This window comes from Aythya ferina (genome assembly GCF_964211825.1).
Source record: "Aythya ferina genome assembly, chromosome: 6".
NCBI classification, from domain to species: domain Eukaryota; kingdom Metazoa; phylum Chordata; class Aves; order Anseriformes; family Anatidae; genus Aythya; species Aythya ferina.
This window is the reverse complement of record NC_140303.1, coordinates 33,473,158-33,494,263: the sequence shown is the minus strand read 5'-3', so window position 1 is coordinate 33,494,263 and position 21,106 is coordinate 33,473,158. Positions and strand designations below refer to the sequence as shown.

The 21,106-nt window shown below is 35.4% G+C and overlaps 1 protein-coding gene across 2 annotated transcripts in view; it reads left to right on the top strand.

Annotated features, from left to right (window-relative positions):
* Positions 1-20,747, top strand: part of CCDC93 (CCC complex scaffolding subunit CCDC93) — a 39,211-nt gene extending 18,464 nt beyond the window's left edge. The window contains exons 12-23 of one of the 2 annotated variants that reach the window (XM_084524538.1): positions 2,534-2,650; positions 5,514-5,576; positions 6,501-6,574; positions 7,129-7,210; positions 8,518-8,589; positions 9,693-9,764; positions 10,017-10,125; positions 12,494-12,576; positions 14,441-14,478; positions 15,906-15,990; positions 17,497-17,610; positions 19,576-20,747. In XM_084524538.1, coding sequence (XP_084380664.1) covers positions 2,534-2,650; positions 5,514-5,576; positions 6,501-6,574; positions 7,129-7,210; positions 8,518-8,589; positions 9,693-9,764; positions 10,017-10,125; positions 12,494-12,576; positions 14,441-14,478; positions 15,906-15,990; positions 17,497-17,610; positions 19,576-19,629 — 963 coding nt within the window. In that variant the 3' untranslated portion in view covers positions 19,630-20,747. Of the gene's footprint in view, positions 1-2,533; positions 2,651-5,513; positions 5,577-6,500; positions 6,575-7,128; positions 7,211-8,517; positions 8,590-9,692; positions 9,765-10,016; positions 10,126-12,493; positions 12,587-14,440; positions 14,479-15,885; positions 15,991-17,496; positions 17,611-19,575 lie in introns of both variants that reach the window. The other variant, XR_014694561.1, reaches the window with a different exon arrangement.
* Positions 20,748-21,106: the final 359 nt, after the last annotated feature.

Here is a 21,106-nt window from a genome sequence, read left to right as displayed (position 1 = left end):
AAACACATTTTTCTTTTAGGTTCCCAAGAGGTTATATGTGAGGCAGAAAATACTTTTAACAATGTACTTAAAGCAGGCATGTTTTAATGATGTCCTTTTAAAAGCATGCCTTCGTAAAGGAAGGAGAATCTTGACACTATTGTAGGAACATCATGGGTGCATTGTGAACGTAGCTTCCATAGTAACCGATTAAATTGCATCAGTAACACATGTTCTTTTGAGTTTTAAAGATCAAACCAGGGTTGATTGCCTTTTTTTTTCCAAGAGCATGGAGCACAGGACAAGAACACAGAATTTGAGGAACTGAGTGTTCTTTGTTTCTCACATATTCAAGAGGAAAAAAAAAATATATTAGGACTATAACAATGTGAATTGCCTGAAAAAGTAGAAGTTTGTTTGTAGAGACAGCAAAAACTGTTTTGACAGTGCTTGCTAAAAATAAAAAAAAAAGGGGGAGCGTTAGGCTTTGGCTGTTCTTTGGGATTTATTAACAAGAAATACAAAAATGTTTTGTCTCTTTATATTCTTAGATATTAGTTTTATTGTACAAGGCTGACACCAAAATGCAAGTTAAAACTACTTGAATAGACTAAATGTCATCAGCCTGCAACAAAAGATTATGACTAAAATAATTATAATATGCTCTACAGACTTAAAATAAATAAATAAATGAGAGAGAAATAAAAAAATTTTTTTTTGAACATCCCATCAGATCCAGTACTTTTACACACATTTCCAAAATAAATGGACATGTTAAAACTGTGTCATGGAAGCAAGTCTAGCATTTGTCAGTTTTTGTACTGAAAAGGATTTTTTTTTTTTTTTTTTTTTTTTTTTTTACAGAAAAGCAATTTAGCATAAGCTGGTGTTATAATAGGCTTCCTGCTTCCTTCATTGTGTGCATATTTCAAAAGGAGAAATAGTAAATTCAGTGCAGGTTTAGAGTGTTACTTGTCACTGCAGAGCACCAGTTTTTAGCTTGTGATCTGTGAAGCCCCTGATACTTCATAGACTACTAGAGGTCTGTATCAGGAAATTAAGCAAGCCAGTTTACCTTTTTCAGTAAAAGTAAATTTGTAATATAGAACTTTGCACTGTCACTGAAAAAATAGTGGTGTCTACAATCAGAAAAGTAAAAATAAATAAATAAATAAATAAAATTATCTTAATAGTGAAGTAGAATGTTTTTTTTCATTTGTCTGAAGTCGCTATAAGACTAACACAGAAACCAACAGGAAAAGCAATACTAACTGTATTCGCAAAACAACATGGTTGTGTGTTAAGATACATGTTGTGGTTCACTTTTAGTGTTGTAACTGCGGAGTGTGGAGGAGTATTATCGAAAGTAAAACAGATCACTTCTTTCAGCAGTAGGTGTTTTTAATGTCAGTATTTAATCTTGTAGTTTTTTACGTCATTCCTGCCTAGTAGGCACTAGGTGAGAAGGGTGCAGTGTTGGTGTCTCTGCTCATGTCTGTTCTGCCAAGTTAATTTACCCTTCTTTCGTCATTGGTCTGCTCCAAGATGGGCATCAAAGGAGATTTTAGTCTGTCATCTACCAGCCATAACACATAAGTAAATTCTTCACTTATTTGAGAAGAAGATAACATTTACACCAAGTGTATTGTATTGCTTTTTGTGGATGAGATATTCTGTTTTCCTCTTCTGTCTTCAGAAGACCCCTCTGCCTTTCCTGTGCTTTTAATAGAAGCTTTGATGCTATGTCTTAAAGCTTCCACACGAGGCACCAGTATTTAGTCTCACTGCTGCAATTTGTGTTTGATGTATTGACTTTTACTGTGCACAGTTGTCAGCAAGCTGTCATGAAAGCTTTGATATCTTCAGCACAAGTTCATATGGATTAATATATAATTAATACAGTAAAATATTTATTATTAATAATATATTAATTGCTCTTTAATCTACTGCAAATATACAATTTCTATGATAGATGTTAGTCATGGTAAAGAATGTTTCTGGCAGATTTCCCTTCCAAATTCAGAGAGAGCAGCAGAGTGGAACCAGATTTTTGTCTTAATTATGTATTTGTGAGACACTTTCTTGGCAATGCAAGTAGTTTTAAACACTAGTGTCCATAGCACAGAAATACATAAAAATAAACGCTTAGAGTGGTAAATGTAATTACCATATTGTAATTACGTCAATCAGCATACTGCATGTAAACCAGTATTTCAGAGTCTACAGACACAAACGTTTAAGGCTTTTAAGAATTATGGATTTATGTGTTGAGGTATGACATTGATATCTCCAATTGAAGAAGTTCAGTAAATACCACTTAAACACTTGACTACCTTGCTTTACCTGATACCTCTGGGATATAATTTATTTGTTTGGCTCGTTTCTAGTCTTTGTACAAGACAGATAGGTGAGTTGTTCTTCCTGTTGGTTAGTGGAACACGGCCCTTGATAAGGAAATATCATAAGTGTGTCCCAGTTTGGCATTTCCTTAGCTACTGTAGAAGTAAAAAGTAATGGTTTGACTTTCAACAGGCTTTACTACTCTTTATTTTAGCAGTCTGAGCTTTCTGCTGAGGAGCGACCAGAAAGGTTTGGAGCTGCCCAACAGCACAGAAGGAAGGTGGCATCTCTGAATAAGCAGATTTTGCAGAAAACCAAACTCCTGGAAGAGGTAAGTATTATGTGTGTAATAAAGAAAACATTGATAAATGTGGTTGATCACCAAGTTTATACCATCCAGAAAAGATTTGCAAGCTATCTTCTCTACCAGCAATTTGTCATGTTCAACATCCATTTCAGCATCTCTGAATGTCTTGCTTGCACATTTATTACTAAGACAATGTGCCTGGTTTCATATTAAAAAAAAAAAAAAAAAAAAAAAAAGATAACCCTGTGAGGGAGGGGGCTAGTTGATCAAAAGATGTTTTTAGCTTTGTACACCTCTTTGGAAGATGCTCTGTGTGCTTTTTCTGCATTTGACTTGATAGCTACGACGCTGAAACTGAAAACAGTCTACTCAAGAAACAAATTAGGAAACTGCTCTAAAATACGTTTCATTCTTCTTTAGGCTGATGGATTTTTACTCTGTATGCCCCATCTGTCAAAACCAGCATTTTTTAAAATAGTAAATAACACTAAAATTATTATTTGCATTATTAGTTGAATGTGTTTTGTCACAATTTGTCTTCATTCTAGAGTGAAATGTTAGAAAGTATTACGCTATATTTATTGCGATATACTGAAATTAATTATAGAGGTTTTTTTTTTTTCTTGAATTTGTATTATTTCAATACTTCAGTAATATGAATTTTCCATGTCTATTTCAAATGCAACTTCGGTACCTGGTCAAAATGATGACTTAATGCTAGGTATTGTCAATGTCTTATTACTTAAATGCAGGCTGAAGTATCAGCCTTTCAAAACTATAACATGGCCTTATGAACAGCTAAATTCTACATGAATTCCCTTGTAGTCTATATAGGCTTATTTTTCTGTTTTGTTTCTTTTTTTTTTCCCTCACTGAAGTAGGAACATAAATTACAGAGTGTGATCTTAAGGCATTTCAGAAGTGGGGAAAGTAGGATGTTCACTGTATCCTAAGTTGTCATTGTAGAGTGGAGGCAGATGCGAGCACGTTGAGCTTGCTGGTTGCAGACCTGTTCCAAATTAAAAGCTGTGCTGTCATGACTGGCAACAGTTCGGTACTGCTCTGTGATAAAAGGGCATGTTCACTTGGGTTTAAGGATGTTCTAATACGGTTCTAGAGATTTGGAGTAGATTTTGGCTTGTGTCCATCAGCCCACATCCATCTGCAGTTTTTCTGCAGACAGCAGATGTTCTTGAGGAATGCTCAGTTTGAACGTACAGATACTGGAACAGCGCACCACAGCTCTTGTCCTTTGCCCTCTTGTGAGAGCTCTTTGTGTTCTTGGAGACAATTAGCTCAAGATGAATCTGGGGAAGGATCACCTAGGTATGTTTTATATTGTAGCATTGGAGAACTGCAACAGCTAGCTCAGGTTTAAAAAACAAAAATTTCGATTTTGCAGTAGCACACTGATCTCCAGCCATGCTGTTTGCTTGATTATTTTTTTATTCTAGTTGAACAGTAGGAGAGGCTGGTATACGAACTTAGCAGTTGTAATTAGCTTTTGCAATTATTCTGTGTTGTGCCTTTTATAGCTTGGAAAGCAGAAAGGATCCCCTGGTGTCTGTGTAAATACTGAGATGTTCAAAAGATTTTTTTTTCTGGAGCAGATGGTTCTGATATTCTACAGAACTGCAGTATAGTGTAGTTGCTGGATTAGTAGCACAAAATATTCCTTTAACTTGATGCATGATGAGTGGATTACATTTTCATTTCTGGTGCAAGTCATTTCCTTTACCAGTTTTCCTGGCATGAATGTATTTGCTTGCTTTCCACATACTACTGAGAAGGTGGCAGTTTGGGGTGGGGTGAAGTTGAGGTTGTAAACAACAAAATGATTTAATTCTTGCTTAATTAAAAACTACTTCTACTGGCCAAATGAACTTTGTATTCACAGGAAAACTTAAATATTTTGGGGGTCTTATAATGTTCTTATTTTTAAGAATTGAGGGCCGTTTAATTCTATGTTGCTTATTTATAGTACATAAGTCTGTTATTTTTTAAGGTAAGAAAAGTACTAATAGCTGTGCAAGCCAAATACAATCCTTTTAATCACTTTAGTAAAGTAAAAATGTCATAGTACTGTGTGTGTGTATATATATGTATGTATTTTTTTCACTTGCCAAAGACAGATTTTGTGGAGTAAGATAGAAGTTAAAAATCAGTGACAGTCAAGACCTCCTTTTAAAAGGTGTCTGTGAAATTCTGCCTTCAGTACTGCCATTATTGATTAAATTCTGGCAAGAGTTCTCATATCGAGTGGTTCTTTAATCTATGTCAAATTTCATGAGATGTGAACTTCAGGTTTAAATTATTTTCTTTTTCAACTAGTTAGAATGCAGTCTGTTGGTGATTTATTTGTGAAAAATACAGAAATACTAACGCAAAAAGTCTTACAAATTTGTCTGTGGAGAGGGATGATCAGGGTGACTCACAGCTCCATGTGTTGAATGGCAAACTCAGCCATCAGGAAAAGAAGAGGACCAGAAAGCCAAATATGCATTTCTTTACTTGCAGTGCTTCTGCTTCTCTTCTCTAACCCACGTCCTGTTTTTGTTGTTAATATTTGCAGTGTTACCTTAAAATACATGGACTTTAGGGAAGGATATTTATGTAAAATTAACCTCTAAACTATTTGACAAGTGAAATAACCAGTGGTAATAATATATCAGGAAGGTCAGGTGGAAAGTATTTGCTGCTATTAATTAAATGTTCAGAATTCTTGCAATAAGATATACTCACCTGACGAGAAAAGCCCCTGTTTGTGATAGCTTGCCTGTCATTTCATAGACAACCATTATTAACATCACAAATATTGCTATTCTCCATTACAGGTATAATTAGCATGAACATAGAATTTTAACTTTCTTCTTTCTCTTTGTAATAGTTGCAAGCTAAATGTGCTGATCTGCAGGCAAAATGTACCGAAGCAAAAAAGACATTAACTGAGGTAATGTCTTTGTTTGTCTGTACGCTGATTCTAGCTGAATCATTTTTGAGATAATCTATTTGAGAAGTTACGTGTAAAGGGATGTATTAAATGGTGAAGATGACTGACAACTTTTCTGTGTTAAGAAGGTTTTGAGGTTGTGAATAGAGTTACGATTTTTTTCTTATTGCCCAGTAGCTTTTCTGGTCCAAAAGAAAAACTCATACTTCCTCCCCTTCTGGAGCATGTCAGGAAGTGGCTTTACCATGAAAAGAAAATAATGTTTGTAATGGCAACAGAGAATGTATGAGTCAGTAAAAATGACTGCATGAAGTGAAATGTTAATATATTGGATTTCTTCGTGGAGTTTATTTTTGGATTTAATTATTTCTGTATGTGAAGACTGCTTTTTGACATTTTATTGTTTTTAATTCTTAGGTTGTTACTGTGAGTTAACTGTTGGTCTCTGCTTGTTTTTATGATGCTTCTACATAAGTCTAGATCCCAAATATTGTCAATAATAGGATTTTTTTTTTTGTTTGGTTTGTTGCCTTTTTCTTTCAGTGGGAAGGATTACGGACATAGTAAAGGATTGAAATAAACATTATGGTCTGAAAGAGAAAGTTTTACTGTCTAATCTTATATGTCATCTGTGGAATGCTCTTCCAGTTGTGAAATCTCATTATGACTGGATATTGTTCTTTCTAAGTCCCTGCAGTCCTGCTTAAACTCAGCACTTAGATCTTTGTTCTGTGCCTTGCATTACCAGCATTTTGGTTGCACTCATGGGTTGCTGGATGGCATGGTTACTGCCTTACCCCATGCTCCAACAGAATACAGAATAGTTAAGATGAGCATATTGAAGTCACTTGGCACAATGTAGGGGACAATTGTGTTCTTTATTTAAAAAGTGTATCTTAGAGAATTATTATTTATAACCCTTAGGTCAAGAGTTACAGTGAAAAACTGGACAAGGAATTGGCGGCTTTAGAAACAATAGAATCCCAAGCAGATTCTAGGTAAGTGTTTTTCCTTCGTTTGTGACATTCGAAGTTCTGAAAAATGATGGTTTTAAAACCAAGTAATTGAATATTTCTTGCTTTTTTCAGCCTAAACAAATAATTAGAATTTAAACAAGTACATTTCCCAGCTTCCTTCCAAAGACGGCAAAAGATTGTCATACTATGAAGTCTGAGTGAGAAGTATCAATATGTAGCTGAAAATAATTGTAGATGCTTAAATATAATACAAGCAGAAGGATACTAAACACATTTGAAATGTGTGTGAGGCCTTCCTGTTCTTATTTTCTTTATATTTGACGTCTTCATCTTGCATAAATTAGTGTACTCTTTCAAAACTTCCACAATAATGAGGTGAGAAATCACAAAATCATCAAAATACTCAGGGTAATACGACACTTTATTTTGACCATAGTAATATTTGGATTTGTAATTTAAATGGATTTTATTGGAAAATTGTATAGAACTAAGCTGGTTCTAGTATCTTTTAGTTCTCCATCTCTTTAATGTAAAAACTAAAAAACTAATGCAGTTTGCTGGATCTTCAAATTTAGCGTATTACAGAATCTGCGAGCACTGGTGGCCATGAATGAAAACCTCAAAAGTCAGGAGCAAGAATTCAAAGCACATTGTAGGGTAAGTTTTAATTTCTTAAACAGTGCTTCTTTACCAAGCTTTAAATGTATCCATATACTTCTTCCTGCTTTGTCCTTTCTTCCCCTCCCTGCCATTTACTCTTTTTTTTACAGATTCATATTGAATACTGCCGCTAGTTTGATTTTGTGCAGAATTATGGACAGTTGCCCAGTTCTGCAGTGTATCAGACCTACAACAAGGCTGTCAACCAAGAAGGTTGGAACTGATAACCAGGAGGACTTGCTCCCTGCTATGAGGCAGGGAGCTACAAGGAAGGCAGGCAGGGCATCTGAAGTAGTGTGGCCTTCAATGTTTTGTTTTGCCCAGGGTCTTTGCTAAAAGGCAGTTTTTAGATACGACTCCAGATCAGTCCTGTATTGTGGCTGCTCTTGTTCCCCTCTCTATTCTGCTAAGAGTATCTGGTGATGTGGCAAGAGGGATTACAAACAGATGATAATATTAAAATAAATCAAAGTTTGAGATCAGGCTGTACTAGATAACATCTGTACTATTCACAGCCTGAAACACGTTCTGTCATCTTGGACGAGGTAGCAGTGACCTGAGGAGCACAGTGCATAAGAGGAAGGTTCCTTGAAAGTCCCTAGCTTTGGAGCAAACCACCAGAAGAGACAGAGATAGAGATAAATCTATTACAGTTTTCAGAGTAGAGTTTGTTTTACTGCTTAATTACAGTGTTTTGCTGCCATGTTTACTGCTGTGTTTATAGGCTGCTTAGAAATATGATCAGAGAGAATTGTTTTCATTCTCTTCTGTTTAAACAGTGTTAGATCAAATTTAATGGAATGAAAAAAAGTAAAAAGACATACTGCCCTGTGGCAGATATTGAGCACAGAAACTTCATTTTCCCCAAACATACCGTTTTGGAAAGCTCTGAAGGATCTTGATGGAAACAACCTTACAATTAACTTTGTTCATCCATTAGTGTGAATACCACATGTTGTGGTTCTGTGTCATGCTATTGCTATCGTAATATTTATTTGCTTCACCAGTTTCCCATTTTCTATGTCACTCGTTAGTTCAGTTGGCTCTAGTATATTTGTAAGTAAGAAATAAATCTGTTCCTTTGTTTGATAAAAGCAGGCATTCAATTTTATGTAACGAGTAATAATGGATGCCTTACCCCTGGGCAGGGAATGCTGTTTAATCTTACAAATTCTAAAATAAAGTATGTTGTCAGTGTCACAGTTCTGTTACAGGTCTATGGCATCAAACCTTCTGCTGTCTCCATTAAGGAGAGGTCTCAATTAAAAGCAAATATGTTTTTGTTTGTTTGTTTGTTTTTCCAGGAAGAAATGGAGCGTCTTCAACAAAGTATTGAGAATCTGAAAGCAGAGGCAGCAGAAAGTGGGGAGGAAGAGGTAAATATCAAATGTGTTAATTGTTTATTTTCAATTTGTGTTTTAAAATGCTGGTTTAGGTCTTTCTGACTTTTGCATGTTCTGGTAAGTATTAAAATATCTGTTGCAATCTCTGAAAAACTATTTTCTATCACTGGTAAAGCCACAATTCCGGCTAACAAACAGAGAAGTGCAATAGACTGAAAATCACTTCTTTATTCTTTTTGCTAGAACCCATGGGGCTAACTCATAGATGCTTTCATCCCCTTTTTACTTTCATCTTTGTAGCAGCAGGGAAGAATCTCGAAATGTTAAGAGTCGTGCATATATTTGACAAAACCAAGTCTTCCTCAGAAAGCATGTTTGTTTTGGTTGTCTTTTTTTCCTTAAAAGTTGATTTATTTGAAGGATAGAGGCACAACTTTTTAGTGGCTCAGTGCATTGTATGCAGTGAGCAGCTGTCTGAAGCACAAGTGCATCCAGACTGAAGGCAATGAATAACACATAAACAGAAAATGAAGAGCTTGACTTGCTTGTCTTTTCAATGAGTAAACATTTTGTATATTTGTGTGTCTAAAATGAGGTAGATTACAAGTTCCATGATGCTGCCGTCCTTCTGAACACAGTGTGTAAAAATGAAACCGTAAACCTCAGTTGTAAGTTTTTAAAGAGGAAAAAAAAAAATCTTTAAATCTGAAATCCAGAAAATGTAGGACACATCTCAGAGTGTTTGTGATCTGCCCTGGGCATTGTTTATCCTTAACCCTGCCGATGAATCAAAGTATAAACATTTGGACAAGTACAAAGAATCTTTTGATAGGTTTCTTTGTTTTGTGTCACTGTAGTGAAGCAGTGGGGGAAAAACTATTTACAAACCTTAAAAACTAAAATATCAGTATTAAAATTATCAAAACACTTATTTACAGTAAAATATGAAAGTTGTCATTTTTTTTAAAATGCAGATTATGAATCATCTCTTAAAAAAAAAAGCAAATGGTTGTGTTTTAGTGGGAGCCATTAAATGGAAGATACAAATACAGAAAACAAACCCATCTGCACGTTTTTGTAGTTGCGTTCTCATTTGTTGGTGTAATACATAATTGTTTTGGGTTCTCAAATTCTAGGAGCCGAATAAGCTTATAGACCAGCAGTACAAAACTGAAAAAGATAAACTTCAAAAGATCCGGCTATTATTGGTAAGTCTTCATAAATTGGACAAAATTATTCATGTTTTTCTTACCTTGTCACTTTTAATACCTCTCTTCGTGTTGTTTAATTAAAAAAAATAAATCACAAATCACTTATAAAATAATACTGAGCCTCAGCCAACACTTTTTTTAAAAAATAATTGATTATTTAGTAACAAAATATTGCTGGGGGGGCTTCATCCATTTTAAGAAAAGAACGAGAAGAGGCTTTGTTTTCTCCCCTCCTAACTTTCTATTCAGGCACGAAGAAACAGAGAAATAGCGATTTTACAGCGCAAGATTGATGAAGTACCCAGCCGAGCTGAGCTAACACAATATCAGAAGAGATTTATTGAACTTTACAGTCAGGGTATGTATATCAAGCAGGAACATTCTGCTGAAAGCTAAAGCCCTGGAAGGAGGGTAATTGCATTTTAAGCTTATGGAGTGTAAAACAGCGCTTGCTAATTCTGAGGAGTTTAAGGGTCGTTTGATATTCACATTATACAACCTATTTTCAAGGTTTTATAAGCTGGCTATAAGAATTCTCCTGTGGGTGAAACTTGATACATGAGGTCTTTGGAGTAAATTCTGGCTGCAACAGGTTCAGTCGTATAGTTAAATGACCAATGTGTTTAGAAATTCCTTAATCTATTTACAAATGAGGTTGTTATAAATTTAAGTCATGCTTCATTAATTGCTCTTTACATTAGATAGTTTGGTTCAGAATCAGAGATGTCAACAAAAATAATGCCAAGTAAAGACAAGAACTATGGAAAAAAAAAAGGCATTATTTATTTCATTTTTGGTTTATAAATACCTTACAATATCTTGTTAGGATCAGAGTACGAGTTATTTTCAATTTATTTTAATATAAGTTATAAAAAGGGGGAGTTTGCTTGGTTGACTGTTTGGGTAGTGATGTGTTTGCTACACGTGGTATGGAGCATGCAAACTGAATAAAATTTTAAAGTTGTTCCATCAAATTGACAATGGACCGGCATGCTTACTGGTGTGTATTTAATGCTGCCTGTGTAATGGCATAAGTTAAAATATATTTTTCTGTAGAAGAACTAGCTAGTATTTTAAAGATACTTTGCATTCATTATATACAGGTTCTAACCAAGCTCTTGAAGGTTGAGCAGTTCTAAAATTGTTATCTAACTTTGATTCATATCCATTGTCTTTGAGTCATCTCTAGTTGTATAGTCACATGCTGTCTTCCTATGTGCATTATCTAGCTCAGTGCATGGAATAGGTATGCTTCTTTAGTGAGTGCAAGTCCAGTTCTTTTCTCTCCTTGATCCCCATTTGCTTTTTATGTGCTATGCAATTTATTTAATCAAGTCCAGCATGTACCTGCTCAGAAGATGGAAACTTCCTTTATATATGAAGGACGGGAAGATTAAGGAGACTTGTGGAACATTGGGTGCAGATGTAAGGGGCTTTGAATCTTACAGGACTGATTTCTGTAGTGCAAAATATGTGCAGTAACTTCAGATAACACTGTGCTTGGTCTCCTGGCCAGGAACCTGCACTGCTCAGGCTAAGCTTCTAGAAAATTGAGCTGAAAATCTCTTGCAAGTCTTTCTGTGAACTGTGGCATTGTTTTCATAGAGTTCTTGCATTTGATCGGATTCAGGAGATCTTCAGAGTAGACAAAAATTGTTTTTTTGTTTTTTTTTTTTACTTTTGGACAAGACGATCTTTGGAGATGTTTTCCAAACTCAGTGGTCCTGTACTGAAATGCTTTTAAGTTCCAATATTCCCTTTCTTAAAATGTATAAACCGGAGTGAAATCATCCTCATGTATATCTGACTTACTCATGAGCTCTGGAATAATTTTCATTAAATCATTTGATTATCATAAACATGGACTTCTTTCAGTTCAGGATTCTAGGCTGCTTAATGTAATCATGGTAACTTTTGCCAGCTGTCCTTCTCAATTGAACTTTTTTCCCTTGAAAATCAAAAGTGTCTTAGATTTCCTTAGTCATTGAAGAACTAAAGAATAGATAAACACTTCAGAGACTTGAGTATCAAGTCATCATCTTGTGGACCCAAAGGGGAAGAAGTGTCTGAGCCTTACCTTCTGCACTGAGCTGTGACCAGCATCTGCTATAATCACCTAAAATAGATACTGTTTGAAAAGAAATGTTTTTTTTTTAATTCTATCAAAATTCTATCTTTTTTTTTTAATTCTATATGTTGTAAGGAGAGAAAAGAGGCTTTCAAACAGTAAAACCTTTTCTTGCACATTCGTACCTTGAAAGATACAGTTTAATGCACTCCTTTTTTCCATGCAGTGCTGTCAGATCATCCATTCCCTTTCTGCACCCCTGCACTCCCTCTGCCCACCAATGTGCCAGATAGGCCAGGGCAACTCTTAGCAGCACAGAAGCCTCCATGGTGTGAGGTTGAAGTTCATGAAGGAAGGATGAACAGGCAGTGGTAAGGAAGCACAGCTGACAGTGCCAGTGTGTTTGTGAAATGAACTGTCAGCAGCTGGGCTGTATTTTAGACACTGAGCTGTGTTGTTCTGGAGTCCAGTTCTCATAAAATCTGATAGCTGTTAACACTGCTGGAGATTTACATGCAGAGGGAATATTCTTCCAGAATGCATTATAGACTGTGTTCCGTTATTGATAATTGTATATTATAAGAAGCCTACAAAGTATTTTTACAGGTGCCATTTCACCCCATTTATTATTCTACCTTTTTTTTTTTTTCCTTTGCAGTCTCAGCAACTCACAAAGAAACAAAACAGTTCTTTACTCTTTATAATACACTGGATGATAAGAAAGTATATTTGGAAAAGGAGGTAAGAGAATGTTACTGTTGTTTTCTAAATGTTCAGTCTATGGAGAAGATAGTGAAAGCTAAGTAAAAACTACTTACTCAGCCATATCAGAGCAGGGTCAGCAGTCTTTGAGAGTAAAATTGAGACAATAGGTTCATAAGAACATTTCTAATGTTGAGGTGGAAGTGGTCTGTGTTGTAAAAAGTGCTGTTAGTACAGCATGTTTAATCTGTTCACAAAACACAAGTAACATTTGATTAGCAAATATCTTTGTCACAGGACCAAATTACCCTGTTTCTTCTTGGTTAACCCAACCAACCCATCTCCAATAACTCTGGGAAGGAACTTCTAGCTGCTGGCTTGCAGCATCATTTGTCTCTAAGTGTCTCAGTGAAAGGTTTCTGCTCATATGGTTGATGGTTTCAATCATGGTTTTTAAAATACTTATTTTTAAAATATTTTTAAATTCTTTTTTTGTGTCGTCAATTTTTGGGTTTTATCCACTAGCTTTACTGTTCTGCAGTGTAACACAGCAACAGTCTTACAGTGCAATAGTTGTGCAGTGCTACTCCTTGTTACTTGAATGTTTTGTAGTATAAACTGCATAATTGCACTATTAAACACAAACTTTCAAGGCAGGGATTTGGGATTGGCAAGTGTTGATGAATCATGCAGTAATTTCTTTGAGTAACAGGCATTTTTAAGCGTCATAGCTTCTTTGGAATCTGCTCAGAATTTGTTTGAATTTTTCATAGTGAGGTGGTGAACAACTGCGGCTGCTGCTATGCAGCACCTATTGCTCTCTCATTTATATCAAAGATCTTGGATGTAAAGGTAGTCAGTTTACCTTTGTGGCAGCGGGGCAAATGCTTCTGTTTGCAATGCTCAGATTTGTTTAGTAAAGATTGCTTTCAAGTACTCATCAAAAGGAGAAACTGTTTGGAAGGTTTAACCACAGGAGACTTGTGAGACATACTGAAAGCTGAAGGGATTGCATTAATTGCTGCTGCTCAGTGAATTTTAGTGCCCTCAGCGATGTTTAGAAAGCAAGAAAAAAAATGCATGGGTTAATCTGCATAGTGAGTTTATACCAAGAGCAACAAAACACTTCACTGAAGTTACAAATACCTATGTCTGTATTGTTTAAGTGCAATGTTGGTATCTTCATAACAGTAGCTATGCAAAGGAAACGCCGTTCTCTACTTCTTAGAAGTTCATCTTTAAACAGACTGTGAAATATGTAGAGGTGAAGTGTGTAACGATGCATGGCTTTATGGAAGCCAGTAAAACTGACCAGCACAAAGAATACAGTGCAGAAATTCACCTGGTCTGCACTGCTTGGCGGGGCTTATACCGGCTCCAGTTTCTAAAGCAAAAGGTTTTCTATTAATTTTTATTTTTTAAGACATCTAAGTGAAACTGTTCTACTTTGACACTGTAACTAGGACTAATTATGCCACTCTAATATAGCTATAACATATGCTTGTCCAGTGTTCAACTGTGATAGTGCACACAACTACCTGTAAGCTTCAGAACATTTAAACAACTCTTTTACTTCATTGCTTTAGTTTGCAAAGCTGTCTTGCAAGAAAATTCTCAGTGCTATAACTGGGCATCCGTAAAAGTAAAAATATTAATTTTGATCCAAGACTAGCTGCTGCCTTCTGTGGTTCTTCCACTAGGACAGATGTCACTAACAAAGAGGGATTGTGGTTCCTTTTTCAAAAAGAAGCTCAGGATTTCATACAACTGACTGCTCGTCAGGGAAAGATTGATACCAGTTCATTTTTAGATCTGAATTTCATGTTATTGTCTGTGAAAACGCAGAGTAACATCAGAAAGGACAAATGTATATTTTCTTTCTTTTTTTTTTTTTAATTCACAGGTTAATTTACTAAATTCTATTCATGACAACTTTCATCAGTAAGTAGTGGTTATTTTTCTCTTGATAGTTGCAGTGGGTGGTGTAGTTGTTTGGGGAAAAATGGGAGGGGGCATGAGTTAATGTAAAAATTTGTTAGAATATTTTATTAACTTAAACAGTTTAATAAAGTAGCTTATTAATTCTGTTTAAGCCAATATTTGGGTAATCACAGACTTGGAATTACTTAACTTTTATAGTCAACATATGTTTTTAATATCTGGCTGTTCGGTTGCAGTTGTGGAAAGAAATCAGTCATAATTTTCCTGACATTAATTGAAGTATTTTTCTTTGGTTTGTGAGTTTGTGGTTATTACTTTATGTACAAAACATTAGACTCAAACGTTTTTCAGACATGTTTATTATACACTAACTCTGTATTTAAAGGTTTTGATGAAGTGTGAAGTCTTCAGGTAAAATCATGGTTCCCTTGGAAGTTTAAGGTCAAATATCAGTCTGTGATACAGCCAGCATTTGTTCCTCTCTGTGTTTTGTTTTTTGACTTTGGGGGCGGGTGAGGGAACTCCATTGTGAATTTTTGTCAGAACAGTGCAGTGCAATAGGGTCATGGAAGAGGATATGGCCTCTTAACAGGAAAAAATTGTTTGTCTTTTTATAGTTCTGTTGTGAAATTGTGTTTTTTCTTATAATTATCTCTAATCCTGTACACCTGTGCCTTTTTGTGTTTTGTCAGGAATTTTGAGTTTTGTTGTGTTTTTTCCTATTATCCAAAATTCTAATTACAACCTAAACGAAGCAACAAAAAATCCACACTAGCACCACCAAGAAAAAAAAAATAATAAATAGGTATTTCAAATGTTATCCTTTGCAGCAGGGATCTTAGATCTGTTTTGCTTAGTGATAAGATCTTTTTGATATTCTGTCCAGTCATTAGAAACCAATTCAGTAATTGACAGCTGGGTTTTGGATTGTTTTTATTGATGGTTGTGTGTGTGGGGTGGCATTTTCTTTATTCTGTTTTACTTAATCTGTTCAGAAGTAATTCGGGGCCTGTAACGTATCTTGGTCTTTTCCTTTTAGGGCATAAATTATTATTATTATTATTTATTTATTTATTATTATTATTAGATTATTTACTGTTCTAGTCCTCTACTCACTTTTCTTTATATTCTAATCAGCTGCCTTTATTACAAGTTTGTGCTCTTGGTTAGTTAATAGTAGTTTATTATTTATTACAACACAGAGAAGGGAACAGATGCAAACTGTTAAGGAAAATGCTTGTGATGAGCTCTGTAGTCTGTTTCCATCTCTCTGATCTGCACTGTACTTGAAATCATTGATTAAAAAGATGAGTTTTTACATAGGATATTAAGCAATGTGAGTACTTGGACATGGGTAAATACGCAAGGTAATTGTAGATGAGACACATTGTCCCACATCCCTATCAGTTATTATTTTTTCTTTCCAGAGCAATGGCATCTTCTGGTTCTCGTGAGCAGTTCTTACGGCAGATGGAACAGATTGTGGAAGGCATCAAACAGAATCGAATGAAGGTCAGACTCGCTTTCTCTTCTAGAACCTGGGAATTATTTCAGAAAAGCCTCTTGGATAATAACTATAAATACAGAAATTCATTATATGAGGTGCGAGCAAGCAACTAGCAAATACTGTCTCTTTCACATCCATAAGGAACTGTTCACCACTAAAATGTTAAGGGACAGAGTAAAAGAGAGATAGGAATCTTGTACCCATGAATTTTGTTACTGGCAGCGTAGTGACTTAGCTCTTTGAAACAGCTGGTTCAACCATCTCGCTGATGTCCCTGAAGTTATTAAGAATTTTTTCCATATGGGCTGCATAAGTACAGCCAGGCCTATGTCAGACCCACTTTCTGGATTTAACCTGATGTAGAAAAGACTAGGTGTTGCTGCTGAATATGTTGTGTTCACATAGCAAGTGAAAAGGCACTTGTGGGTGTTTAGAGCCCCAGAGTTCATGCAGAGATCAGAATCACTTCTGGTAACTCTTAGTGGCTATTATGTGAAAGCACAGCCTCAGCGGATTTGTGTTACATGAGTTTGGGGCAATGCATGCACACAAAGCAAGCATGAGGTTCAACAGCTACTCCAGCTGAAGCTGTCCATGGATTTATTTGCATACAGTGGGGTTGTTTTAAGTACCTGGTAATAACGGTTACTAACTTGTAATTATTGTGTTGTATTACTTTATATTCATATAGAAATATATTTATATACCATTAAGGGGCTTTGAGATGGTTTACTCTGTAGAGCTAGAAGATTCTTGGTAGTGGGTTATAGTTGTTCATTTGAGTTGAAATAGAAGTATGGTGTGCTTCAAATCAACATATACTAGAGTGTGTACTGAAAAAAGCCATCTTTCCAGGTGAAAGACTGTTTTATCTTAATAGCTAAGCAGAAATTTCAGATATAAAATGTGACAATTATGCCTATATAGAAAAAACAGGATGGAATGCAACTCAAGCTATCATAAAGCCCCTTGCACTAACAAACTCATAAAAACATATTGACTATAGACTATTGTGTTGGAGAACATTGTTTTCAAAGAGGACAAAGGACAGCAGAATAGTGATGCCAGTGTTGTATGTATGGGTCATCTTTCTGTTACCAAGGCTGACGTAACGAGTAAGTCAAGGTCAAGCTGAGATTATGAAAATACTTCAGAACAGTGCAGTTCCAACGAGCGTAGATGAGGTTGAAGATAATTACACTTCTTTTTGGAAGAATTACATTCTTTTAATTGCTGTAGCAAGGAACAGCAGGAAATTAAAACTGCCTAGGAGTTCATTGTTTTGTTTTCTGTCTTGACCTCTATTACACAGACAGAAATGAATAACAGCACAATAAGTCAAAGGAGTGAAAGCAGAGCAAAAGCTCTGTTGTGATGTTCTTCGGGTTCTTAAAAATGAACTCTTAAATCTTTGAAGTCCATTAAAATCATCAATTGTTCCTTACACTTTATGTGCATGTGTGTATTCCTTATACAGTAGGTGACCTTTTATCCTTCCTGTATACTTACAGATGGAAAAGAAGAAGCAAGAAAACAAAATGCGAAGAGATCAGTTGAATGATGAATACTTGGAGCTTCTAGAGAAACAGAGGCTTTACTTTAAAACAGTGAAAGAATTTAAAGAGGTAAGAATGTGTTGTTTTTTTTTTTTCTGCTAACGTAAATTGATGAGTATTTGAACTGATAAATTGTTGCTTAAGAAGTTCTGCTCAGGTACACTGATTGTTTTGAAGTGTGTTATAAACCTTGCTTATGTTTAGGAGCAAAGGAGCAAATTTCTAAATATATGGATTTGTCTAGAACTTTAAAAAAAAAAAACAAAAACAAACAAAAAAACCTCTGCATTTCTCTACTGTACTTCAGGAGTTAAATCACAAAAAGTTAGCTGTCTGAGGAAGCTGCCAATCTCATTTTGAGAATGAGTTTTGTAGTACTACCTAGAAATGAGCAGCATTTGTGTTGTGGGAATGGATGAATAGCTCTCTGCTCATTAACAGAACTGTGAACTTTTTTTTGCAAAGCTCATGATGTTGTTCACTGCTGCACTTCTACTCAATGAGAACTTAGAAGGCAACAAATGAATCTGCAGCAGCAAATGCTTTCATTAGGTATTGGGGCCAGGCAGCACCTGACTTGCTGGTACGTTAGTTCTAGCAACTACCTGGAGTTAAGGTGGGATTTCTGGAGGAACATCTGCGTGACTGACTGCTCTCACTGACGTCAGTGGCAGCAGAGGCAGGTCCAAGTTGTTTTATTTCTCAAGAGTGAATTTGCATAGTTATTTTAATTAATCCGCTAATAGTATTCCTAAAAGTAAGAATGGGTTTAAGTTTATTAATGCCAAGACAACTAATGAGAGCTATTTTCCTTTCTTAAACTTACTGTATATAACATACATCTTTTGGATGAGGTTTTTAGACCTTTGAGGCACCACAACAATGGGAAGGAAGGAAAATTTGTGGAATTGAATTCATATTCCTCCTAGTTAGGAGTAGACAGTGGAAGCAATTTAAATAGGTTATGCCATCTTGAAACAGACATGTTCTTTGACACTTGTTGCTTAAAAATCCCATAAAACTGGGGTAAGACACAGAAGCCCAGTAATCAGGTAAGAAAACTGACTACATAATAACTTCAGAGCTTTGCTAAAGCCTATCAGTGGATAAAGGAGTGGGTTTACATGTTTTTGTGTTGCTTCTGTTCTTCTGAACTTCATTTTAAAAAAAAAAAAGTCAATTCAAGATTTTAAGGCTTCTAAACATGTGTAGGCTTTAATGTTCAGTAACCCATTTTGGCTTGACTTAAGGATTTACTTGTGCACAAGTGTTCCTTACACTGCTTTTTGCACCGTGTTAACAATGTCTCTTGGTGTGATTCTTTTATTCTGAAAATTCCTTTGTCACTGATAAGCAAGCACCACTCCATGTTACATGGGAAGTACTAGTTTGTTACTGAGTAAGCTGTATATTCAGGTCTCCAAGCAGAACAGCAGTTATGTGGTATGTGTAAGTAAGGGAGGGTATGGGTAAGTAAGGGAGGGAATCCAGAATCTTTGTAGTCCTAAATACTTTTAGGAACTAGCCTTGTTTTCTAACCCCTGTGAAAGGACTGATTAATACTTCATTGATTTAGCCTTGTCTGAGTTAATCATAATGTGCTTCTATTAATTACTGTCTCCATGATAATAAATGAAAGTAGTGCTGCCAGGCAAAATTGTTATTGGTTTCAGGTGTTTGAGGGGGGGAAAAAAGACTTCCTGGTTTATTTTGAGACAGCTCCTTCCTGTTCTGGATGATACGTGGATTTTATTTAAACAAAAAATAAGCCATTTGTCTTCCTCTGTCTTTTGAGGCACCTTCAATCTTGCTATACTTAAAAATAAATAAAATTGTGGTTGTGGTGTTGAAAACTGATGGTATGTACCTGTGTAAATACATTTCTTGACTTGGAGTTTTTCCGTAAACACTGACTTTTGTTTTTTTGCAAACTGTCTTGTAACTTTCTTTCAGAATTAGAGGATTTGGTTTGCTGATGTGAAGATCTAAGTAAAAGAGTTGAGAGTTTTTACTTAATTTCCTTTCTATTAACAGGAATGTCGTAAGAATGAAATGCTGCTCTCCAAGCTGAAAGCTAGCTCCTCCTGAACATCTCCAGCTGGTGAAGTTTATACATGATTGTTCAGTCCGTACATCAAATCTTTTTTGTGAAGTGATGGTTAAAAATGCAATTGTAGATATATATATATATACATAAAAAAAAATTATATATACAAAAAAATATATATATACAGACACAGATAAAAAGTCTGGGTTTCTTTTCAGCATGTACTCTTTTACATTCCTTCATCAAAAGGCCATGTTATTCATTATTGCCTCCACTACACAGTAAAGAGTTAATGCAGTACAGCAAAATAGAAATTATTTATTTGTTTGTTTTTCACAGAAAGAACAATTAAGATGGTTTTTATTTGGGCTTTAACACTGAAGTACATTAAAACTCTGGAATAAGTAGATATGGACTGTTTAATATGTCCGGTACCATAAGATGAGCACTGCAGGATGCAATAGCTTGTTAATTTTGGCCAAAAAATAAACACAAAAAATGGTTCTTGAGACTCTTCACCAGCTAGTAACTCCATATTATTTTAATTTACACTCCTAGCTATAGATAAGATTCCAAAGGATAAAAATCAATTTCTAATGGCCAAGACAAAAGGAAATGGAAACTTACCTTGGATAATTCCTCATGTAAAACTATAGATCTATATTTTTATAAAGTCTAGCTGTTGTATAAATTTCTTTGAAATTTCATTTTTATATATAGAGTATGTGCTTGTTAAATTAATAGCTCCAGGAAAAAACCACCCTAATCCCTAGGACCATCGCATTATCCCTAGCTGGGATGAAAATCAAAGTCTGTGTCAGCTGTAACATAGGAAGATAAAGATTCAGACTTTCTACTCAAATGAACTGATGCTCACCTTTGAAGACAACCTATCTACCCTGCTGAAGATCTGTCCTTGAAAGTTTAGAAACTTTGTGGAACACTTTCTGAAACACTTTTATATCTGTATATACAGTATTTTATAATTCAAGCAGTTGTTTTTTGTACTTAACATCAGGATTTTGGACTGACTTAATGTACATCACATATTTTGTTCAGGAAAAGGAAAACCACATTCTTCTTCCCCAGTAACATTGACACTGCTGTTAGATTACTTTCTATGGCAGCACATATAAAATAAAAAGATGTTTAGAATCCAGTGACCTTCTGCTATTGTTTTTGAGGTGGCACTTTAGGCCACGTTAAAGGGCAGCTTTAGAAGCCTTAATATGCTTTTGAATTATAAGTGCATTAAAGATGAATTGTGTAAATGTAGTATTTTGATATTCAGTCATAGAAATGTTTTCATGTGTCACATAGCATTCAATAACAGTTTCTCTCTTGCTGCTCTTGTTAAGCTTGATGTTTCAGTATTTGGGACAAACTATCAGACCTGCTGTATGCCAAGGGGATCCGCGGAAGGGTTAGATGTGTCTTGCACAGGCATCTGCTCACCACACAGAATTCTTGGTGGAGATGGTACACGTTTATCACACTGCGCTACCTGATTCCACTTCA